This window comes from Argopecten irradians, chromosome 11, assembly GCF_041381155.1.
Source record: "Argopecten irradians isolate NY chromosome 11, Ai_NY, whole genome shotgun sequence".
Classification (NCBI taxonomy): domain Eukaryota; kingdom Metazoa; phylum Mollusca; class Bivalvia; order Pectinida; family Pectinidae; genus Argopecten; species Argopecten irradians.
In genome coordinates this window covers 20796575-20820369 of record NC_091144.1, presented here as the reverse complement: position 1 = coordinate 20820369, position 23795 = coordinate 20796575, and the positions used below count along the sequence as shown (strand labels likewise).

At 36.0% G+C, this 23795-nt stretch overlaps 2 protein-coding genes across 3 annotated transcripts in view; one reads left to right on the top strand and one right to left on the bottom strand.

Moving 5' to 3' along the window:
- LOC138334976 (mannosyl-oligosaccharide glucosidase-like) overlaps positions 1-23795 on the bottom strand; it is a 69880-nt gene that overhangs the window by 43326 nt on the left and 2759 nt on the right. The window contains exon 2 of one of the 2 annotated variants that reach the window (XR_011210214.1): positions 20680-23072. Coding sequence is in view for 1 of the 2 variants with exons in the window: in XM_069283854.1 (XP_069139955.1) it covers positions 21177-23072 (1896 nt within the window). In the remaining variant the exon portion in view is untranslated. Of the gene's footprint in view, positions 1-20641; positions 23073-23795 lie in introns of those variants that run through there. The other variant, XM_069283854.1, reaches the window with a different exon arrangement.
- Positions 4318-19512, top strand: LOC138334973 (alpha-centractin). The gene is made up of 11 exons (XM_069283851.1): positions 4318-4452; positions 6904-6968; positions 7278-7353; positions 8734-8859; positions 9145-9269; positions 9609-9825; positions 11230-11322; positions 11630-11804; positions 12259-12320; positions 12843-12883; positions 15581-19512. The coding sequence occupies exons 1-11, from the start codon at positions 4402-4404 to the stop codon at positions 15681-15683; spliced, it is 1134 nt and encodes a 377-aa protein (XP_069139952.1). The 5' UTR covers positions 4318-4401; the 3' UTR covers positions 15684-19512.

Below are 23795 nucleotides of genomic sequence, written 5' to 3'. Positions count from 1 at the left end.
AAGAAGCTAATACATCCTATAGCATTTTTTCAAAGTTGAGCCATGACGTTCTACACGTGAAATAAATATATCAGGATTTAGAGGATCGCCTTCCCGTACACCCCATGCATTGAACATTGAAAAAATATCGATTCTTCTTCTTCGTGGTGTTTCAACCAGTCCTTTAATATCGACAATTCGTGGTTGTCTGGGGGTGTGGCGCAGTGGCTTGTGACTGTTATGCACAGTACAGAGTTTTGTTGTTGTTGTTTTTTTTGTTTTTTTTTTTTTTGTGTACACCATATAGCCTGTAAGATAAAGAGTAACGTTTAATTTGTTGCGATTAATAATCATCGTTTAACCATTTTTATAGAGTCGACATCTTTTTCTAAGAATTTTATATTTTCAATCTAGTACATTCACCAATTTGTAAGACATTTTTGTGTACTTTTTCCAGGAGTAGGTAGTACTTTCTATACTCGGAGTATATTGAAAAAAAAATCCTAGGCACATATATCAGACAGGGGAACATGTCAAAGTTGAGAATATTTCTCTCTCTATACATATATCTGTGTAAAAGTATTGCAAGTTTAGAGTACTCATGGTAAAATTCTAACCCAAAGGTGGAGGGCTAGTGGTAATATTCTAACCCATGCGTGGAGAGCTAGTGGTAATATTCTAACCCAATGAGTGATTTGAAACAGCTGAGGCATCTTCACATGTCAAGGCAAGATAATCCATTGCACTCATCGACGTATGTGGTATCGCTTGGTAGGCGAAGTTGTAGCTGAGGATGCAATTTTATAATCTACCTTCAAAGCGTTATATGTTTCCAGTTTTTCATATGGAATGTGGAGCTTCTTTGTAAGCACTTGCCTGTCAGTATGATGTTACCTCAGTACGACGTCATCAAAGAGAATTTTGTAGTGTTATCCAAGACTGAATTCAGCCTTTGCACAGCGTAATCCAAGGTTGACTCGGTCTTATCGACGTCATCCAAGACTGACTTTGCCTTAGCACGGCATCGTCCAAGACTGGCTTTGCCTCAGTTCGACGTCATCCAAGACTGACTTTGCCTCAGTATAACGTCATTCAAGACTGACTTTGCCTCACAACGACGTCATCCTAGACTGACTTTACTTCAGCATGGCGTCCATCCGAAGCTGACTTTGTCACCGCATGTCGTCATCTAAGGCTAACTTTGCCTCCGCGTGGCATTATCCAAGGCTGACTTTGCCTCAGCACGGCATCATCCAAGACTGATTTTGTCTCAGCGCGGCATCATCCGAGACCGACTTCAAGTTTTCCTCAGCGCGGCATTATCCAAGGCTGACTTTTCTCAGCACAGTATAATCCAAGGATGTCTTTGCCTCAGCGTGGCATCATCCAAGGCCGACTTTTCCCCAGCGTGGTATCATCAAAGGCTGACATTGCCTCAGCGCGTCATTAAAACTGACTTTGCCTCAGCGCGGCATATTCCAAGCCGACTTTGCCTCAGCGTGGCATCATCCAAGGCCGACTTTGCCTCAGCGCGTCATTAAGACTGACTTTGCCTCAGCGTGGCATCATCCGAGGCCGACTTTGCCTCAGCGCATTATCATCCAAGGCTTAATTTGCCCCAGCGCAGCATCATCCAAGGCTGACTTTACCCCAACACGGCATCATCCAAGACTGACTTTGCCTCAGCGCGGCATCATCCGAGACCGACTTCAAGTTTGTCTCAGCGCAGCATCATCCAAGACTAACTTTTCCTCAGCACGGTATCATCCAAGGATGTCTTTGCCTCAGCGCGTCATTAAGGCTGACTTTGCCTCAGCGCGGCATCTTCCAAGCCGACTTTGCCTCAGCGTGACATCATCCAAGGCGGACTTTGCCTCAACGCGGCATCATCGTAGGCCTACTTTGCCTCAGCGCATTGTCATCCAAGGCTTTATTTGCCTCAGTGCCGCATCATCCAAGGCTGACTTTGCCTCAGCGTGGCGTCATCCAAGGCTGACTTTGCCTCAGCATGGCATCATCCAAGCCGACTTTGCCTCAACGCGGCATCATCCGAGGCCGACTTTGCCTCAGCGCATTATTATACAAGGCTTACTTTGCCTCAGCGTGGCATCATCCAAGGCTGACTTTACCGCAGCACGGCATCATCCAAGACTGACTTTGCCGCAGCACGGCATCATCCAAGCCGACTTTGCCGCAGCACGGCATCATCCAAGACTTACTTTGCCTCAGCACGGCATCATCTAAGACTGACTTTACCGCAGCACGGCATCATCCAAGACTGACTTTACCGCAGCACGGCATCATCCAAGACTGACTTTGCCGCAGCACGGCATCATCCAAGACTTACTTTGCCTCAGCGCGGCATCATCCAGGCCGACTTTGCCGCAGCACGGCATCATCCAAGACTGACTTTGCTTCAGCATGACGTCGTTCAAGGTTAACATTTACTCAGCGCGGCATTATCTAAGGCTGACTCTGCCTTAGAACGAATATACGTACCCGGCCTATTATACCTTTCGGCCGGGTACGAATTGGTCCCTATGTGTCGTAGTGGAGCACTGCCTCCGAAAATCACTCGGGCATAGTTTTCTTTAAATTTGTGTAGGTTTCCAATTATTTTATGCGTATACATGCATTTACATATTATTTTTGTCCATAACAAACATAACTACCATTCTCAATATATACCATACCGCTCACAAGACGTTAAATTCACAATTTATGTTCTTGCCGTATAAATTCCCTTCAGAAAGACCTTAATTTGTATTATGTAAAAAATAATACCTCGACGAGAATTTGATAATCTATGTGGTTCAGTTTTAATGCTTAGTAGGTAAGCGATATCAAACAAGTACGATAAAAATACAAACAAACGTTTTATAATGGTTTGCATAATCGTTACTTTGCTCCATTAGCAGTAATAGGTACCAATTGTAGCTCTGAAGACGACACCATTTTCTGTTAAAAAGTCTTTTGAGCTACAATATTGCAGCTAACTCTGCCTCAGCGCGGCATCATCCAAGGCTGACTTTGCCTCGGCACGTCGTCATCCAAGGCTGACTTTGGTGTGGTATGGTGTCGCCTAAATATGGCGTCGTCTTGAACCTTAGTTAAGTATTCCGACTTAGTTTAGACCGTAATCGTCAAAAACTGTCCTGTGATGCCCTTGTAAAGTGACATGTGTCTTGAGTACACTTTGTCTAATATTTCAAAAGCCTTTATTGCGCAATGCTCTATAGTTTGCTCATCTGGATTGAAGAATGGCCACACGGACAGACGTCGTGGAGTCACAAACAATTTGAATTGAAGCCGTACATTTACAATGTTCAGCAATCACTCCACAATTACTAATAAAACTGTCAAAATGTGATTTGAAATTGTACATCAATATTCATTTTCTGCTCCTATTTTTACTTGAAAAATTAAAGCCAATTCATTGAAAGAACTGTAATTTTCAAAATGGTGGTAAATTTTGGTAATGAATAACATATCAAAAGCTGATCTTGGTTCGTGAGCATAATAAAAACGGCACATATAACTTAAAATCATGTACACGAGATACATTTCAATAGAGTTGTACAGACCCAGTTGGAGATAATGCCGCGCCCTGTCGAATTCCTTGGTGGAGACTGGCTTTCTGGAGAAGTTGGAGTTCTTGGTTATTTTGTCGTGTTCGATAGAAAGCATTTCCTTATAAATCCTTGATCCATTTATGTTGTAGTTTAATTTGTCGAATTTCGGTGATGTGCTTTGCAGTTCAAATGATTCCGTCTCAATCTTCTTGAAACACCAGAAATGTATATTAGAGAGAGTGACAACTCCACCATTTTTACGGTCGGCAGATGTACCTCTGCGTGTACTTGGGTTTTTTGAAATGAAAAAATGAAAATATATTAACTTATATACTAATAAAACAAAATGTACTTCCCGTTTTGAATGTCGGATTTTCGAAAAACCAGGTAAATTTGCTTATTTTCATACCTTCAAAGCATATCATATTAATCGGAAAGACTGGTCATATCAAACCATGATATAACATTTAAACTTGTAATGATGCAAATATATCATGATTTAATAATATTATTATACTTAAAAGTAGTTAGCCAAGGGAACATACCTAATTACGTCTTTGCATATTACAGAGTTAGCTCTCTTGCGGGAAGTATTGATTGTAACGTGATTATTTTGTGAGCCAAATTCACGTCGTTTTCTCCGAACAGTATGCTAATATCAGTTTTATCATCTGCTTTTTAATCAGACATGTTTTTATTTATTTCTGCCATGTCTGTTAAGTACTTTCAGTATTTTGATTTTACTGTATTCAGTTCAGTCCGGAAACCTCATCCACCATTTCGTATCTTTATTTTAGACACGCCTTAGACTGAGATCGATGGTGTGTAGATGAATGACGGGCAGGAATAGATGGAACCATATTCTGATGTGATAGCGAACCAGCCCGTTGTTATAGACAACGTAAGTTAGAAATGATTTCCCATAATATAACAGGTCTTAAAAGTAACGCATTGGATCAACGGCATCTGCTGATGCGGCTGAAAACGGAGGCCATTTTTTTATGTTGATAGCAAATGACTCATTTTATATGTGAATAATGATAATAATATCTAAATATGTTTGACTTGTAATTTGGTAATAACAGATATGTCAACAATCAAAGCTTGCACTTATCTTATAAATTAAATTTCATTATGTACTTTCGTGTGCGACATCGTGTGCTATAAAATAATATTGGTACGATCGATCTTCAGGGGAGATAACTCTAAATAACTGATCAACGCCAACGCACATTTCATACCAATACCAGTAGATTAGCTACTAGAAAAATCTATGTGTTGTTTTAGAAATTACAAGAAGCTGAATTATGTGCTGTTTTAGTATGTACATTTTATCATGTAAGCAAACTGAGATTAATTTCCTGCTACACCAGTACTCTCTAAGAGAGTCTCTACAGAACAGTACATATCTGTTTCTGCGTTAATTACTTTTAGTTAGTCCTTTATATTAATATAGCATTGTCATTAGACTGTTGGACCAGGCTATAACGTCTAGATTCACTGTTTCGAGCTGGGCTGGCTGCATAATTATTAGTAACTAATAACTACCTTATACATGTAACAGGATTGGACTGGGTTGATCATCGTGACAAGGTACCTCAAATGGTTAGGTATCTTGCGGGCTTGAGTCTTGATCTGGTCACTACATTTTCTCATCTCCTGTTACAAATTTGACGCTCAATGCAGCTTAATACCCATAGTGGTGGTATAAAGGTCTTGTATGTCTTGTATGTCAAAGGATGAAACCTGTGAAAAAGGAGGAAGAAGAGTAGTGCGATTGGACTAGGTTGATTATTGGTGACCAGGTAGCTCAATTGGTAGACCATCTGGCTAGTGTTTGGAGGTCCTGGTTTCGAATTATGGTCTCTTCTCCTGTTACATTCATATACTCCCCCCCCCTTCCCTGTTAAATACAAACTTAATTGACATCTTATAGGTACAGTGTGATGTACAAAATAAAAATTTCTAAAATTCAAATATTCAAGTCAAAACTTCAAAATTATGTGTTGAGTGTGTATTAAAGAGCGAGTCCAACACGGTAGTTCCTTCCAGTAAGCTGATTTTTTAATCAGATAGTTGTTGACATGTTTTGACTCTAAGCGAGTCGTCCTCAGAACAACAATCAATCAATTGTGACGTCATGGATACACGCGTAAACAACAGAAATTGTTGACGTCATAGAGAGTACACAAAATCTAGGCAATGATCTAGATGTACTGGTAAACAGTTTTATATAAAAGAATAGTACAATTAGATATATTCTAAATATTAGTCCATAATCATTTTATAAAAATACCTCTAAGTACTGAAAAAGACCAGAAGGTTTATCTAAGAGATATAAGCTAACTAATGTGATTAATTTTGTGTAGAAACATAGAAAAAAATAATACAATAGTGAAGAGATAAACAAAGTGGCAATGGGAAAAAGCCACTGAAGATGACATTCTAATAAAATTGACAGTTCATATCAATATGAAATAAAGGACGAGTCCTGTTGTGCGTGTATGCACGGATATAATGTCCTATCGATAAAACCTTGTACAAGGAAGACAAGTTATATATTAGCGCATATTGTTAGTTTCGAATGTTTAGACCAGAAGGTTCTGTGGTGTCAAGAAAGCAATGTAAGATTCCTCAGTATGTGTTGGATGTGTTATTCCATTACAATCAAGATGGCTTTAGATAAATGACTATGGATTAACCTAATGAGTTGTAATAAGGTTTTCTCCTTGCATTACTAATGAATTCCAAGAATATCATGTTTATACAGTCACTCAAACCTATCCATCATCAGTTTTCTAAGTACAAATGTTTAAATTTCTTTTAATGATGCACAAAAGGCATGTACAATAAAAAAATGTTTATATAACAAAAACACTTACAAGAAGTTAATGGCTATAACATAGTAATTTTCATTTTTCATCAAGGTTCCTTTATATCAGATGTTGGCTATATATGCAAATTCACAAATATTGTATCCTTATCCAACTAAGTTCATGCAATATTTTTGGATAGTTATCAAGAAACTTTGATTTTGGGAAATTTAAGACTTGAATTGGGAAAAATTATAAGGCTTTGCCATGGGGAATGGGGTTCGAATTTCGGCCCCAAATCATGCTGGAAAAAAGCCCTGATATCAGATGTTGGCAATATTAGTAAACAAAATATCATTAATTACAAGTGTATTTTCATTGGTCCTCAGAAGCGCATTATCACTAACTTTTACTGTATCTGTAATTTATAAAGTTGTTGTGATTAACAAGCTGATTCAAATCAACTTCAGCATTAAATAAAGGAATCTGAAGCTTTAAGTTATATTCTGACATTGTTTTATTGTTTCTTTTTATTACAGGGGTCTGGGGTAATTAAGGCGGGTTTCGCTGGAGACCAGGTGCCAAAATATCATTTTCCAAATTTGTAAGTATGATATGAATCTCAATATTCATTTAAGAGAAATATAAATAATATTTACTAAATATAAATGTATATACATGTACATGTATATACCTACCGGTACATGTTTATACAATTGTATTTTTTGTGAACAGTAGGTTCTTGTATGTACCAATTGCAAGTAACTTAATATTTAGTCAAAGATACAACTGTACATGTGCGTGTGTAATAGTGTATACCTGTAATTTACTTTTATTGATAAAATGAAGAAACTTAAGAACTGAAGTATATATATGTAATACTAAGAACATAAATAACCTGTTATTGTTGCAGTATTGGCCGGCCGAAACATGTTCGAGTCATGGCAGGAGCTTTGGAAGGAGATGTCTTCCTGGGTCCTGATGCTGAGGTAATAAAGGATAAGTGGAATACAAAATTAACTCTTTAATATGGTCTGGGGATGAAGAATAGTCCGAAAAGTTATATAGGAAATAGACAAACCCTTTAAATAGCTACTTTTTAAGAAAATTAGTAAAGACCAATTTGGTCAGAAATAAGAAAAAAGATTTTGATCAAATAAGGTTTGTGCTTGGAAATTTAATTTGATAATGAAGACCTTATTTTGTGTAAGTTGATAGTGTGGTTCACTTAGGAATCCAAAAGAGGAAGATATATCTTTTAGGGCATTAAAATTTAATGTAATATGTTTGGGATAAACTGGGTTGAATTATAATTTGAATAATGATGTATAATACAGACAATTTTAATTTATGCGCTATATAAATATAGCTGTTGATAGATTGCAATTATGGAAAGTATTATCCCCCTCTTTCTACGAAACAGGGGATATTGATTTGGGTTTGTCCCTCTGTCTGTCTGTTTGTCTGTCTGTAACACTTCATTTCCGTGCAATAACTGTAACAAATGTAAACCCATTTTCTTCAATCTTGGTGACAAGGTTAAATGCCTTAAGGGCCCGGCCAATTCGATCGCAACTGTCGATGGACCCTATTTAGCGGAGTTATGGCACTTTGAATTACCTACTAAAAACGTAATTTTTTGCCATTTCCGTGCAATAAGTGTAACAAATGTAAACCCATTTTTTTAAAAGTTAGTATCAAAGTTAAATGCCTTAAGAGCTCAGACAAGTTTAATAGTCACTTTCAACGGACATTATTTTACACATCTTACTTCCGAAGAAGACTTCAGTTTATTTTTTCATGTTTCAACCAAGGTTTAACCTTACCTCAATAATGTTTACCTACAATATGTCCTTAAAGCAGAGGATGGAAATTCCAGGAATTTGCTTGTTTTATATGAATTTCCCACACCTACTCTGTGGTGTTTTTTCTAGAGACTGGGACTTTAATAATGCCTTACATATCCATCTCTAAGGGATTTTTCTCCTTAAATAACTGGGGTCGGTAAAGGACCCCATTCCAAATGCCAAACCCAACATATTTTTCCCAATTACAATGAAAAAATCCCAAATTAAATCGCTGAAAAACAAACAAAACCTGGAAATTTCTCCCCTTGTTGTTTAACCTAAAAACAAACTGCTCTAAATTGTTGCAATGGTCGTCACCTTTTAATTTAATGAAACAGTTAACAATATGTAATCACCTTTAGTACCGTGTTCAGTAATGGGTAACTTTTTCCCAAAACAGTTCTTTTGCGATTAAAAATTCCCAATTTGTTACAAAAACTTTTATCCCAAAATACCCTGAAAAATAACTGTCTCTTGTCTTATTTTGATTATGTTTGTACCGGTATATGTTTTGGATGACAGGAACATCGTGGGCTGTTGACGATACGATATCCTATGGAACATGGTGCAGTGAAGGATTGGAATGATATGGAGAGAATCTGGCAATATATTTATTCTAAGGACCAATTACAAACATTTTCAGAAGAGGTATGTCGTTACAGATTCAGCAGAGCTTGTTGAAACAAAATAAACCTAAGGCATTAATGATTTAGAAAATATTAAAAAGAATGCTAATTTTGAGTATAAAATACTGAATTCAATAGTGGTCTTCGAGATATTCCAACCTAGCTTTCAATTCAATTTAACAGTAAAAAGAATTTTGTCAAAATGTGAAAGTTAAATAAAATATTATATGTTGTTTATTTTAATTTAAAACTTGTCATTTACTTCATCAGTATAATATAATCATGTTTTGGTTTATGACGATTACAGCATCCAGTGTTACTGACAGAAGCACCATTAAATCCAAGGAGAAACAGAGAAAAGGCGGCAGAAATTTTCTTTGAAACTTTCAATGTGCCAGCATTGTTCATCTCCATGCAAGCTGTATTAAGTTTGTAAGTATAACGTCATTATAAAGAAGACTATAGTTGTGTAAGAAATTAGAATGTGTGTACTCTCTATTTGACAGCTTGATGATTTGTATATATACCCAGTCTCTAGTTAACACTGTAAGGAATTTCGACTCATTGTGTTTTTCTGAAAATAAAACCTTCTGATAACACATTATTTTGGACTGACATTTGACTTGATGAACGCACACTCTTTTTAGATCTAAAACTTGACATTATAAGAGCATGGTTGTTGCCTTGATGGTATTGTCTTAATTTGACCTGATGCTTGCATTAAACAGTACCTTATATTTGCTATCACATTTGCCCCTGTCTTGTTTGTAGATATGCCACAGGTAGAACTACAGGTGTTGTGTTGGATTCCGGTGATGGTGTCACACATTCTGTACCTATCTATGAGGGTTTTGCTATGCCTCACAGTATCATGAGGTCAGACATTGCCGGCCGTGATGTGACACGTTACCTGCGACTTCTCCTCAGGAAGGAGGGTTACAACTTCCACACATCAGCTGAGTTAGAAATTGTGAAAACTATTAAAGAGGTAAGATCAGGTTTCATATCAGTTTATGTTTGATTTGTCATTCTTATAAGGCAAATTAAGGGCTGCAGTAGGACCCAGGAATGACTGGTTTGCCTGTTTTCAGACCAGTTTTATTAATTAGTTTGGTGTCATTTGCAGCCATATCATCGCTCTTGTTATATCCAAACCCTTGACTGAAGGCATTTTAGAAGAAAAAATATTGACCAATCAAAGAACTTCAGAGATTTTCTTTGAAGATAAGATAGTGACCACCCCAATTCAAAGTCAACTAAGGTGTACCATTATTAGATCCTTTAGCTGTGATTAGATAGTGACTACCCAAAGTCAAAGTCAACCAAGGTGTACCATTATTAGATCCTTTTGATGTGATTAGATAGTGACCACCCCAAAGTCAAAGTCAACCAAGGTGTACCATTATTAGATCCTTTTGATAAGATTAGATAGTGACCACCCCAAAGTCAAAGTCAACTAAGATGTACCATTATTAGATCCTTTTGATAAGATTAGATAGTGACCACCCCAAAGTCAAAGTCAACCAAGGTGTACCATTATTAGATCCTTTTGATAAGATTAGATAGTGACCACCCCAAAGTCAAAGTCAACCAAGGTGTACCATTATTAGATCCTTTTGATAAGATTAGATAGTGACCACCCCAAAGTCAAAGTCAACCAAGGTGTACCATTATTAGATCCTTTTGATGTGATTAGATAGTGACCACCCCAAAGTCAAAGTCAACCAAGGTGTACCATTATTAGATCCTTTTGATAAGATTAGATAGTGACCAACCAGTCCATATAGATGATAATATGACCAAATCATCACCAAGGTGTGTACCATTATTAGATCCTTTTGATAAGATTAGATAGTGACCACCCCAAAGTCAAAGTCAACCAAGGTGTACCATTATTAGATCCTTTTGATGTGATTAGATAGTGACCACCCCAATTCAAAGTCAACCAAGGTGTACCATTATTAGATCCTTTTGATGTGATTAGATAGTGACCACCCCAATTCAAAGTCAACCAAGGTGTACCATTATTAGATCCTTTTGATGTGATTAGATAGTGACCACCCCAAAGTCAAAGTCAACTAAGGTGTACCATTATTAGATTATGTTGATGTACATCAAAGAACCAAACTTTCTGTCTAATCTGTTATAGCACATAGAACCTTCAGTCTTGCTACGACTAAGTCCAGGGGTGGACAAAATGACAGTGATAGTAACCCTTGGAATATCGATAATGACTTGTTATTTGCTTCTTAGTTTGAGAAAACAAAAGTCATGAAAATTATCCTACTGTTTCCATATGTTGCTTATTACTCTCCTTACATATTTTCTTACACAGTTTAAAAGTGTTTTGTTAATCACTGCAAATGTCTTATAATTAAAATTCCTGTTTCAGCGTGCCTGTTACTTATCTATTAATCCCTTAAAAGAAGAATCTATGGAAGCAGAGAAATCACAATATACATTACCAGATGGTAGTTCAATAGAGGTATGTTACATTCCATTCAATTTTCCTGCACTTATGCCATGTACTTTCTGTTGTAATAAAGATATAGATTGCCTTAAAAATAGGCTAAACACTTCAAAAAATGTTGCAATAACTTATTAATTCTCAAAAGCATTTTAAGATATATAAATATTTTTGTGTCAAAATATGATGTTAAATCTTAATTAACGTCTTAAAGTTTGATCTATAAAAAATTAAGTTTAAATTAAAACAATTTGTATTTAGTAATTTAAAGTTTGGCGACATTTTTAGAGTAAAAGTACCAATATTCTTTTAACCGTTATAACAGGTAGGACCAGCGAGATTTAGAGCTCCAGAGCTACTGTTTAGACCTGATCTGATTGGTGAGGAGTTCGAAGGAATACATGAAGTGTTAGAGTATTCTATACGCAAATCTGACATGGACATACGGCGAACACTTTTCTCCAACATAGTTCTGTCTGGAGGTTCAACATTGTTTAAAGGTACAGTAAATCAATTGTTTTTGTGTGCCTATATAAGGTACAGCAAGTCCCTAAGCAATGTAACGTTGGTTTATCCCTCCACCGCAGGGTAGCAAGTTCGAAACCCCATTGCCTGATGAAGACCGTTGATTGGTGGTTTTACTCCATATACTCCGATTTTCCTTTACCTCTTAAACCTAACATGTCTTTAAATGATTCTCGATGTTAATCTAAGTGAAGGGAAAACAAAAACTGTAACAGATATTTTTTTGTTACCTGCATGCTATGTTTGTTGGCCATTTTAAGACCACAGGAATACAATCATGTACCAATCAGATTGCAATTAATGTATCCCATATTTGTGTCTGTATCTGAATGCTATTGACTTGACAATATATAATTGACATTTTCAATAGATACAGTAACTTCCTCTCAGACTTATTGTACATGTGTTGTATGATATTTTCTTTTCCAGGTTTTGGTGACAGGCTGCTTAGTGAGGTTAGGAAACTTTCTCCAAAGGATATTAAAATTAGGGTGAGTAGACAAGTAGTCCTGATCCCCACATTATTGTGTTCCTCAGGGGATTGAAGGTTAGTCTCCTGTTTTAGCACAATGTCTTGCCCACTTAATTGAAAATCATATTTTTTTCCATGGGCTCACTTTTGTTTGGAAGTTACTTATCCTATGACCTACATCAAATAAAAGTTCTTGTGAGGGCCCACTGTCCCATCCAGATTTATAATTCAGAGTTTTGACCTAAAGTTTTAAAAACCTTCACTGGAATAAATCCACTTGATTTCAAGGTCTTCTGCTCAATATTCCATAAAACATGTAACCTGGTCCATGTATTTAGTATCAGGCATAAACTGTAGGTTTAAAAGTAGCTAACAATCTTTCCCAATAAATATGTTATGCTCAATTTTGTGCTTTAGGTGCTGATATATCTCTTGGCCATCAAAGTAACGCACATGAGAATGATTCAGTCAGGGGGAGTAACTCCTGTATCCCTACACTGGGTTATACATTGTGATTGCTAACAAAATATTTCTCTTGCAGATTTCTGCTCCCCAAGAAAGATTATATTCCACTTGGATAGGGTAAGTAAAATGCATATAACTCTAGGCCTGATGAAGCTGTAAATGTCATATCCTGCTTTCCTTCTTAGCACCTTTCTTGAAAGTTTAAATTCCTTTACTAATTTGATTGATTGTAGTTGGAACATACAATTGAACCTTGACATCAGTGAGTCTGTTGTAAATCTCAGTGTTATCAGACTATTCCATTTTGAGTTACCGTATTCGAATCTCAGTGTTATCAGACTATTCCATTTTGAGTTACCGTATTCGAATCTCAGTGTTATCAGACTATTCCATTTTGAGTTACCGTATTCAATTCTCAGTGTTATCAGACTATTCCATTTTGAGTTACCGTATTCAAATCTCAGTGTTATCAGACTATTCCATTTTGAGTTACCGTATTCGAATCTCAGTGTTATCAGACTATTCCATTTTGAGTTACCGTATTCGAATCTCAGTGTTATCAGACTATTCCATTTTGAGTTACCGTATTCGAATCTCAGTGTTATCAGACTATTCCATTTTGAGTTACCGTATTCGAATCTCAGTGTTATCAGACTATTCCATTTTGAGTTACCGTATTCGAATCTCAGTGTTATCAGACTATTCCATTTTGAGTTACCGTATTCGAATCTCAGTGTTATCAGACTATTCCATTTTGAGTTACCGTATTCGAATCTCAGTGTTATCAGACTATTCCATTTTGAGTTACCGTATTCGAATCTCAGTGTTATCAGACTATTCCATTTTGAGTTACCGTATTCAATTCTCAGTGTTATCAGACTATTCCATTTTGAGTTACCGTATTCGAATCTCAGTGTTATCAGACTATTCCATTTTGAGTTACCGTATTCGAATCTCAGTGTTATCAGACTATTCCATTTTGAGTTACCGTATTCGAATCTCAGTGTTATCAGACTATTCCATTTTAGTTACCGTATTCAAATCTCAGTGTTATCAGACTATTCCATTTTGAGTTACCGTATTCGAATCTCAGTGTTATCAGACTATTCCATTTTGAGTTACCGTATTTGAATCTCAGTGTTACCAGACTATTCCATTTTGAGTTACCGTATTCGAATCTCAGTGTTACCAGACTATTCCATTTTGAGTTACCGTATTCGAATCTCAGTGTTATCAGACTATTCCATTTTGAGTTACCGTATTCAATTCTCAGTGTTATCAGACTATTCCATTTTGAGTTACCATATTCGAATCTCAGTGTTATCAGACTATTCCATTTTGAGTTACCATATTCGAATCTCAGTGTTATCAGACTATTCCATTTTGAGTTACCGTATTCGAATCTCAGTGTTATCAGACTATTCCATTTTGAGTTACCGTATTCGAATCTCAGTGTTACCAGACTATTCCATTTTGAGTTACCGTATTCGAATCTCAGTGTTACCAGACTATTCCATTTTGAGTTACCGTATTCGAATCTCAGTGTTATCAGACTATTCCATTTTGAGTTACCGTATTCGAATCTCAGTGTTATCAGACTATTCCATTTTGAGTTACCGTATTCAAATCTCAGTGTTATCAGACTATTCCATTTTGAGTTACCGTATTCGAATCTCAGTGTTATCAGACTATTCCATTTTGAGTTACCGTATTCGAATCTCAGTGTTATCAGACTATTCCATTTTGAGTTACCGTATTCGAATCTCAGTGTTATCAGACTATTCCATTTTGAGTTACCGTATTCGAATCTCAGTGTTATCAGACTATTCCATTTTGAGTTACCGTATTTGAATCTCAGTGTTACCAGACTATTCCATTTTGAGTTACCGTATTCGAATCTCAGTGTTACCAGACTATTCCATTTTGAGTTACCGTATTCGAATCTCAGTGTTATCAGACTATTCCATTTTGAGTTACCGTATTCAATTCTCAGTGTTATCAGACTATTCCATTTTGAGTTACCATATTCGAATCTCAGTGTTATCAGACTATTCCATTTTGAGTTACCGTATTCGAATCTCAGTGTTATCAGACTATTCCATTTTGAGTTACCGTATTCGAATCTCAGTGTTATCAGACTATTCCATTTTGAGTTACCGTATTCGAATCTCAGTGTTATCAGACTATTCCATTTTGAGTTACCGTATTCGAATCTCAGTGTTATCAGACTATTCCATTTTGAGTTACCGTATTCGAATCTCAGTGTTATCAGACTATTCCATTTTGAGTTACTGTATTCCACCCAATAAGCACATTGAGCATTTAAAAAATTGAAAAAAAAAAATATGAAAAGGTGCTAATAATACGAAATTGTGGCAAATCTACGGTATACAGTTTTGTGTAATTTTGGTCTTTATTTATGCCTGGGCAATTGAAATTAGCAATTGAAATTGAGCCCTAAAAAAAGGGGGAGAGGCGCTAATAGGGATATAGGCACTTAAGAGGTCGAATACAGTATGTGAATTTGAATGTTTAAGTTTAGTGGGAGCCAATTAAATGCTTGGATAAACAAAGTTTACTTCAGATTGATTTCTGCTTCCAAATCAATTATCGTAGTCTCATTTGTAATTTTGATGCTCTAAATGGGTGCATCAATCCATTATTTGATTAGTATATTGATATTATTTTGATATTTCATCAAATTATTGTTTTGTCTTCATTCTTAAGTTACCATCATTGTTTCAAAACTTGGAATATTTTTGCATTTGGAATTTAAAAACATGTTGTTAAGTTGTACTTGTTTATGTTTCACAGTGGGTCAATCTTAGCTTCCCTCGACACGTTTAAGAAGATGTGGGTATCTAAACGAGAGTACAATGAGGAGGGATTGAAGGCCATCCATAGGAAGACATTCTAGACCATCCATACTGCAGTATTAGTGTAAAGCTACAGATCATCATGACCATGGACATACCTGGTGTATACAGAAACTTGGGTCCTAGGCGGCCATGAACATCGTGGAACTTTCGTCTTATGGAACTTACGTCTGAGAGGGACAGCTCATAGGGATCCTGGAGGAGATGTGTATCGTTGAATCGGAATAATCTGTTATCTAAATTATTGATAGTTATTATGTGGCAGAAGAGATATATGCCAAGATTTTTTTTTTAAATAATAAGGGGAAAAAACAGAACAAATTTTCATTCATTTAGTTCTTCCAGTTCCAAACAGGAGAACCACCCTCTTTAGTTACTATTGCATTAAAGAGACCTCTTGACTACATGTAATAAGTCATAAGTGTCAAAAGGCTTTCTTCTACAAGAGTAGCTGCTATAGCATAAGTCTGTCTTTACTAGAATGTTGAAAAGACGACTTGGTAGCTGTAAGGTTTTGACGATACATCATCAATATTATGACATCACTTTCCAGAATGTCATTTCTTGTATTACCATGTTAAGGATATTTCGACTTAACCTGATTTAGATTCCTTTAGTGTAATTAGGAAAGAAAAATCAAGGGATGAAAAATCATGAAATATTGGTTTGCTCCATGGACATGTATATCTCAACCAGAATGTAAGATTTTGGCTAGTCAGCACTCGGTCAGCTTCATGCTGACAATCTCTTACAGTTGGTATAAAGTATTCCTGTTCATTGAGTTGATCAATGTTTAAATTATTTAGGCTGTATTTGATGCTGTGAGCATCACTCCGGTGCATGTTTGTAATGCTGCAATACTAGATATGTTTTTTGTTAAGTAATGAAAGAAATTTAACAGCTTAAATAGTCAAGTTACATTGGTATAAGCATGATCAAGTCCACAAGGGGGTTATTCAGAGTGATAAAACAAAAGAAAGGGAAATAAGACCATTTTGTTAATAATTATTGTGTCATATCTGAGAAATAAACAAATGTGTTCGCAAAAAGCAATGGTGAGTTGTAACTCTGCTGCATGTGTAGCATGTGGGACGGTGTTGTCAGACATAAAATATTTTATCATTGTGGATGTATGGTTAAAGTATATGTTTCATCAAGTGTTTGAAAATATTTAATGGTACTGTATATGTGTCAGCTATTTAATGACTTGCTCCTCTCCATAGCTATCATTCTCACCAACCTAGAGAACAATACTCCTCTTGCTTTTGTAGTTGATATTCTATTGTTTTATTATTATGAGTGCTATAATCAATAATCTCACTGCATGAATTACACCAATAGCTGCTCCCCCCCACACACACACACCAAAAAAAAAAAAAAAACCCTTGAAAGTGAGCTTATAGCAGTTCTTTGTCTCTGCATTGTCTGATCTTGGGTAATGCCAGTTGGTCCCTGTTTCACACACATTTCTTAACATATGGAAACTTGTTACTAGTTTCCTTGGGAAAGTATTACAGAACTTATGGCAAGTTTGCCATCTTTAGGTTTTTGTAGTGCTTGTTGAAAATTTCAAGTTCAAGAGATTTCTGAAGTTGAGGAATGTTGGAATGAACTTTGGCCTGGTTTAGCAAAGTTCAATTTGAACAGTTGCATATAAAGTAGGTGAGCGATACATGTCTATTTGACCTTTGTTGTTTTAAACCTCTTCCCATTCCTTTGTGGTCCAAATGCTATGCTTACCACAGAGTGCATCAGTACATTGAAAAATGAGATTTCATTAAAGCATTTCAATTTAGTGCTTGGTATCGTGTTTATTTCAAATTTGTTCTCAAAGACATGCTTTTTTGTTGACATTAAATTATGAAACATTTTTTTGCCATATGTTTGCTATATTTGCCATGAGCGTATGTGAGCACAACTCAATTCCTGTTAATGCCAACTAGATTTATTTATTACTTTTATTATACATGAACATATTTTAAGATTTTATAACCAGTAATCATGACACTGTTTACCAAGGCTGAAATTCCCTCATATTAACATACTAGACATTTTGTAACATTTATATTTTGGGTAGCATGAGGTTGTAGTGTTTGCTCACCATTAGATGGTGGGTGATTCAATTCATCTTTTGTCTTTAGAATTAGTAGTTGCTTTATCTCAAAACTATCTTACACATGAATATTCTGAATCTGGTTTATAATTGCTATTTTCGGAAACTTTGTGTTCAAGAAATTTGAGGGAAAAGTGAAAATAACAGAACAAAATCTGTTTTTGATAGGTCCTGTAGATGGACTGTCAATCATCGGTGACTAGGTGTAGCATTTGGCGAGTATTCTGATTTTTCTGAGTTGGAACCCCGGTCTAGCTCCTACATTTTCACTTCTCCTGTTATAGATTCAATTAAGATCATGAACTTATTGAGCACCATTATCTATCAAAAAGCATAATGTTTTAATTCTTCCCCAAGATTTTTAGGAACCACACTAGAATGCTAAGAAGAACAATTAGATGAGCAAAGTACAAGTCATATAACAATAAGCAAGTCCATTTGTTTATTAGTCTCTCATTGAATGTGTAATGGTTTCAGTTCAGGTTGACCGCAGGTGACCAGGTACTTCAATCGGTATATCATCAGACTAGTGTTTGGAAGGCCCCTGGTTAATCCCCGGTCTGGCAGTGCATTTATTTGCGCCCCTACTATAAATGTTTTCCACATTGTCCTACTATAAATGTATTAACAGCATGGTGCTACTGAAAGTGAAAGTTCCTAGATCAAAATCTATGTTTGAGAGTCCTATTCAGTTAAAGAAATGTTACTGCCAGTGTGTACTAGAAACTTAAAACCATGGAGGTATTTTGTGCAATATACACCAGGCTTTTTTAAGTAATTGTGATCACCAATATACCACTTTATGCATGTTTTTACGACTTACAAAGAGCGTATTAAATTGAGGCCCAAGATTAGCCAAATGTAACTACCATACATTAGAGGCAATTGGTCAGCTTTTCTTGCAGACTTTGTAAGATTAATGAAATTATGATGTAATGTTTCAAAAGTTTCTTGTCATGCTTAACTCTAACATTCAATCTTTGGTGTAATTTGACATTCTACACTTTCTGTGAATCTTATATCCTGGGGAACATTACATGATGTGTGGGCATGATATGTACTGTCTAATCTACCAGTGTGCTACAAAAACAATAAATTTTTCTGGCAAGGTGTGCTAAATACTAGATAAAATTTATATCATATCTAAATTGGTGAAATTGGCTACCAACATTTACAGTTCACTGGTTTCTTACACAGCATGCTACTGCCAATGTCTTCAATTTACCTTCAGATATTTTGCTTCTGTTTAGCTTTTGCTTATTAGAAGAGTTGGTAAATTTTGGGGGCAAATATTTCGAAGTTGTCCTAGTCAATATTTTGTGGGTATTAAATTTCCGTAAACACTGATTTGTCAAAAGTCTGCAGTAAATATTTTAATCCAGCAATAGCAGATGTCCATTGTTGTTTTTCTGATAGTCATTGTTATAATAACTATGTCTACTAGATGTGTATTCCATTGGAAATCTAACATTGTTGGATTACATACATTTTTGATGTATATACAGTAATATATATGAATATTTGCTGGATATTTATTTTCGTTCTGTATTCAATGACCCTGAATACAGCAAAATGAAGCACCACAAAGAATAACACAAACTTACAGTAGATTGGTGTTTAAGATACCCCTGGTGATGGAAATTTGTGTAGCTTACCCAACCCTGTCATAACATAATGACCAGCTTCACAACATTGTGTAAAATTACACAGATACAAGTTATCATGGTAAAAAAATGAAATAAAAAACTTCAATTTGATTTTGACTTTTGTGTTTTTTTAGTCAGCCGTTATCATATATAGTGGTGTATCACGGTTAAGTTTAAGGTCACAAGCCAGGGTCTTGTGCCCGGATTGTTAGTGGAGGAGATCCGGAGTATCCAGAGAAAGAGAAAACTACCAACCTGCAGTACGTACTCTGCAACTGGCACTCATGGGTTTGGAACCCGTGGCTCAGAGGTGTAGGGCCTGTGGTAATATGTTGAAACTTTATCACTTAACCACTGCTGCCTCTATTATGGTAAATCACCTTTCAAACAGACTCATTCATGGGTTAATATGAAGGATCTCCTGACTTATTATATGAAGGTTGAGTATATAGTTGACACTGGTCCCCATCTTTTTTTTTAACTTTTTCAAGGATTCTTGTAAACCAACTCATTTTTGCCTTGACTTAATTTCGCATTTTGCGTGCCTAATTTTCATGGCAATTTGATTCTTCAGTTTACAGTAAAGAAGTTCTGTTGTACTTGTATTTGATTTTTTTTTCATGGCAATTTATATTTGCAAATTCCCATCACCTGAGAAATGGGCAGGTTTATCTACATCCAAAAATAAGTTGGTTTATACAGCAACTTAGATTTGAAGGATAGGTCACTCAGGGTTTTGGATGAATATGTCACAAATGCTTTTGTGTTTGTGCACTGACCGTGACGTTGGGCGACGACTGGTTTTCCTTTGATCTCAGCTGGTGCAACCTTTGATTGATTGTGGGTGTGAGGCTTAACGTCTTACTTTCTGAAGCAAGCCTTCATTTCTAGAGATATATTTTTTTTCATGAAAATTTACATTTCTTCTGAATCTTCCGTTCTTAAAGCAAGGATTAGAGATAGTGAAATTTATTAAGCTTTACATTGGTGTTTCATTTGACTTGATAAGATAAGTATTTGTTGAGAAAAATGATTTTTATTCTCGGATCATAGGCGTCTAGCGCGGTGTTTAGTTGTGTAAAGAGACAGTGACAAATCTATCCTTGGTTTACAGTATGTGAACGCAAATAGTAGAATCTTAACATTATGTGACTATGAACACTCATTTATTGTATTCATGTGACACAATCTGAAACAACACTAGGCTACCCACCCTGCTCCATAAAAAAAAAAGACTACATCATATGTGCAGATTTTATTACAAAATTTAGAAATAACAATTAAAATACCATAAGATATCAATGAATCACTTGCATTCACTTATGATTGAGAAAAATATAATCTTTGGATAACAAAGAGTATTATACTTTCCGTTTGAGGTTAGTAAGATGGCAGTTACAATTTGTAAGGTCTTTGATTCAAAATAAAGTGGAATTTATCGCATAGATTCAGAAAACATCATTCATGAAAATAATAGATCCAGCTACATATCATAGAAACTATTTGGCAAAAGACGTTTTAAAAGCCATTGATGAAAAATCTTAATAATAATATGGAAATCTTAAAAAGAAAGGGTTGGTGGGAAATGGGTGTTCTACATTGTACAATAGCATTATTCTAGAAGATCACTGGTCCTTCATGTGCATTAAAAATTTAAGGCAAATATTTGACAAAATGATTCATGATCTGAATGATTCATGATCTATAAAAAAACATGATGTTGGATTTATTGTATGATCACCTAATAATCATTGATAAGTTACATAAAAATAATGTTAGTACTCTTCAGCCATGATGAGTACAACAAGTGCGGACCAACCTGTAAACGGATGAGTTCCTTTTCCAGAGCCAAAGTTATCACTATACTGTTCCCATATATAACCTGTTCTCCTGTACTCTTTGAAAATATTCCTAACAACATTTTGTCGTAAACTTTTATAAGCAGACCTTGCCGTTTCCTGGTATTTTCCAGGAGTAACGGAATAGTGGTGCAGTGCTCCGAGAGCTAAATAATTCATGTTTATCCAGATGGCGCCTCTCCAATATGGTGGGTCGTGTTCAGTGTTATATCTGTTATATAAATGTGCATTTTTAGAGAGTGATCTTAACCCATAGTCAGTCCAAAGATATTCGGGTTTTTGTAATTTTGCGATAGTTTGAAACAACTTTACAGAATCTGCATCAATAATTCGAAGTAGGAAGGGAAAGAGACTAACATAACCGAATGTGTCCACTAATCTATACTCTGGTTCCTTCGACACAACTCTGATCTTGTCCATCTGTGGCTGTGGCTGTCCTGGTTGTAACTTCGCAGGGGGTTTGGGTCGTTGTAGATGGATCTTATCTGTATGCAGACCATAATCTGAATACTGTTGCTTTGCTTGGGACCAATGCAATTCATTCAGTAATTTATTATCGGTGAGGAGTTGGTGTGTAGATTTGTATTCTGATGGGTCTTCTCCAAGTGCTTCTGCAATATCTGCCATCAAACCAGATGCAAACGCCATCCAACATCGCAGATCAACATGGCGTTCATCATCAGTTGGATGGGATGCCCTCGGATAGTCGTCTAACCCTGAAGTCAGCGTTTTGGGGTTCAGTTCCTTGTTTGTCTTTGAATCCCGTCCCCGCCACCTGTAAGTGAGGGGGCGTTTTCCTGTCTGTGTTGAATTGTACCAATTATACCAAACTTTCAGACGAGGGTAAACAAACTTCATGAACTTTTGATCTTTAGCATCATTTGAAGACGATATTTGCTGAATTATTCTTTGAAGTGGCAAGAAAAATGTTGGTGGATTGGCATTTTCATTTCTCTGAATAACAAATTCCTGTGGTACCCTGGCTCGTGCTTCAACTCCTAAAATCTGCTCCCTCGGAATCCAACCTTCAGTGTTCATCAAATCTAACCAATGAGAAATAATGTCTTTTGATATTTCAATGTCCCAGCGGCTGATCAAAAGGTTATGGAACCCTTCATCCCACAGAAAACCGCGAGGGAAGAATGATCTTGAAGGAACACCGCTGTATAAGGCTGCTGACCAGTATTCGACGGGCTCCTCATTGTAACGAGATTGAACGACCGAAGATCCATAGAAATAGCCGATACCACCAAGCATGTTACTGAGAGCAGCTTTAGCAAAGTTATTCTCATCCTGGCTGTAGCCTTTTCCTTCCAAATTAAAAGTAGCTGAAAATTTTTCATCAAACGCTTGAGAGTACTTGGCCAATTCTTTTAGAAAGATCTCATCAGACAATGCATCAGGTCTGTTTGTTACACTGCCAGACTCAAAGATGATCTCCATTTCAAATGGAAGCTGGACCGTCACCTGTTGGACCATGAAGTTAGGACCCCCTGGACTGTCACGTGGGACAAGACGTCCACCAAGTACAAAGTACGGCTGAGTACGTTGTTTGTCCCAGGCATCGACCTTCATCGCATTGGAAACAACTTCTTTAAGCTGATCTAATCGTGAGGTATATGTTATAAGATGACTGTATTTTGCCTGTGCCTTTGTTTTTGACTTTGGAAAATTTAATGTAAAGTCACCCAGTTCCTCTGAATAGCCTCTGACAGCACTCAGTCTATTCCTGGACATTTCTGGCTCCAAACGTCCCTGGCCATCCAATGCCACGTAGTACATGAGTGATAGGACAACTGGTTTCTGCTGATCCTGCAAACAACAAAAATGATTTTAGTTTATTATGGAATCAGGCAAAAGGTCTTTACTTAATGTATTTCCGACACACACATCATATGGCCTTAATTTAGGGCCATCCAAAGTGATTTGTATAAGAGCAATAAATATCTTGTTTTGCAATTGGTGTAAAGTTTAAAAATTATCTTAAGCTTTAATACTAGATTTATGGCACTTTGTTGACTATTTTTGGCATCACAAAAATATAAAATTATTTTTACCAAAAAATATTATACTTTTTTTATTTGCTATCAATTCTTATCAAATTAAATCTACTGCTACAAAACTGTGATTTGATATTGTGCGTGTTACTCTGTTAACTTGTCAATATAGCAAATGAAGTTATGTTTATGAAGTCAAAAGAACTTGTTTATCAAACTTTATTAACTAGTTATTTTTGGACAAATATAAAAATACATGTACATAAAAAATGCAATATTTTTTTTTACATTTTATAAGCTGTTTACTAGTATATATATAATATACAATGTAAAGGTAAAATATATCTTTCTTTTTTTTCAATTTCGCAAATGTTTCATGAATTCTTTATATATTATAACGGAAGCAACTCTTATGATCTAACAAACACAGGATTAAGGATAACTTTCAGAATTGGTAGTTTGAGTATATATAGCTGCAATATTGTAGCTCAAAAGACTTTTTGACAGAAAATGGTGTTGTCTTTAGAGCTACAATTGG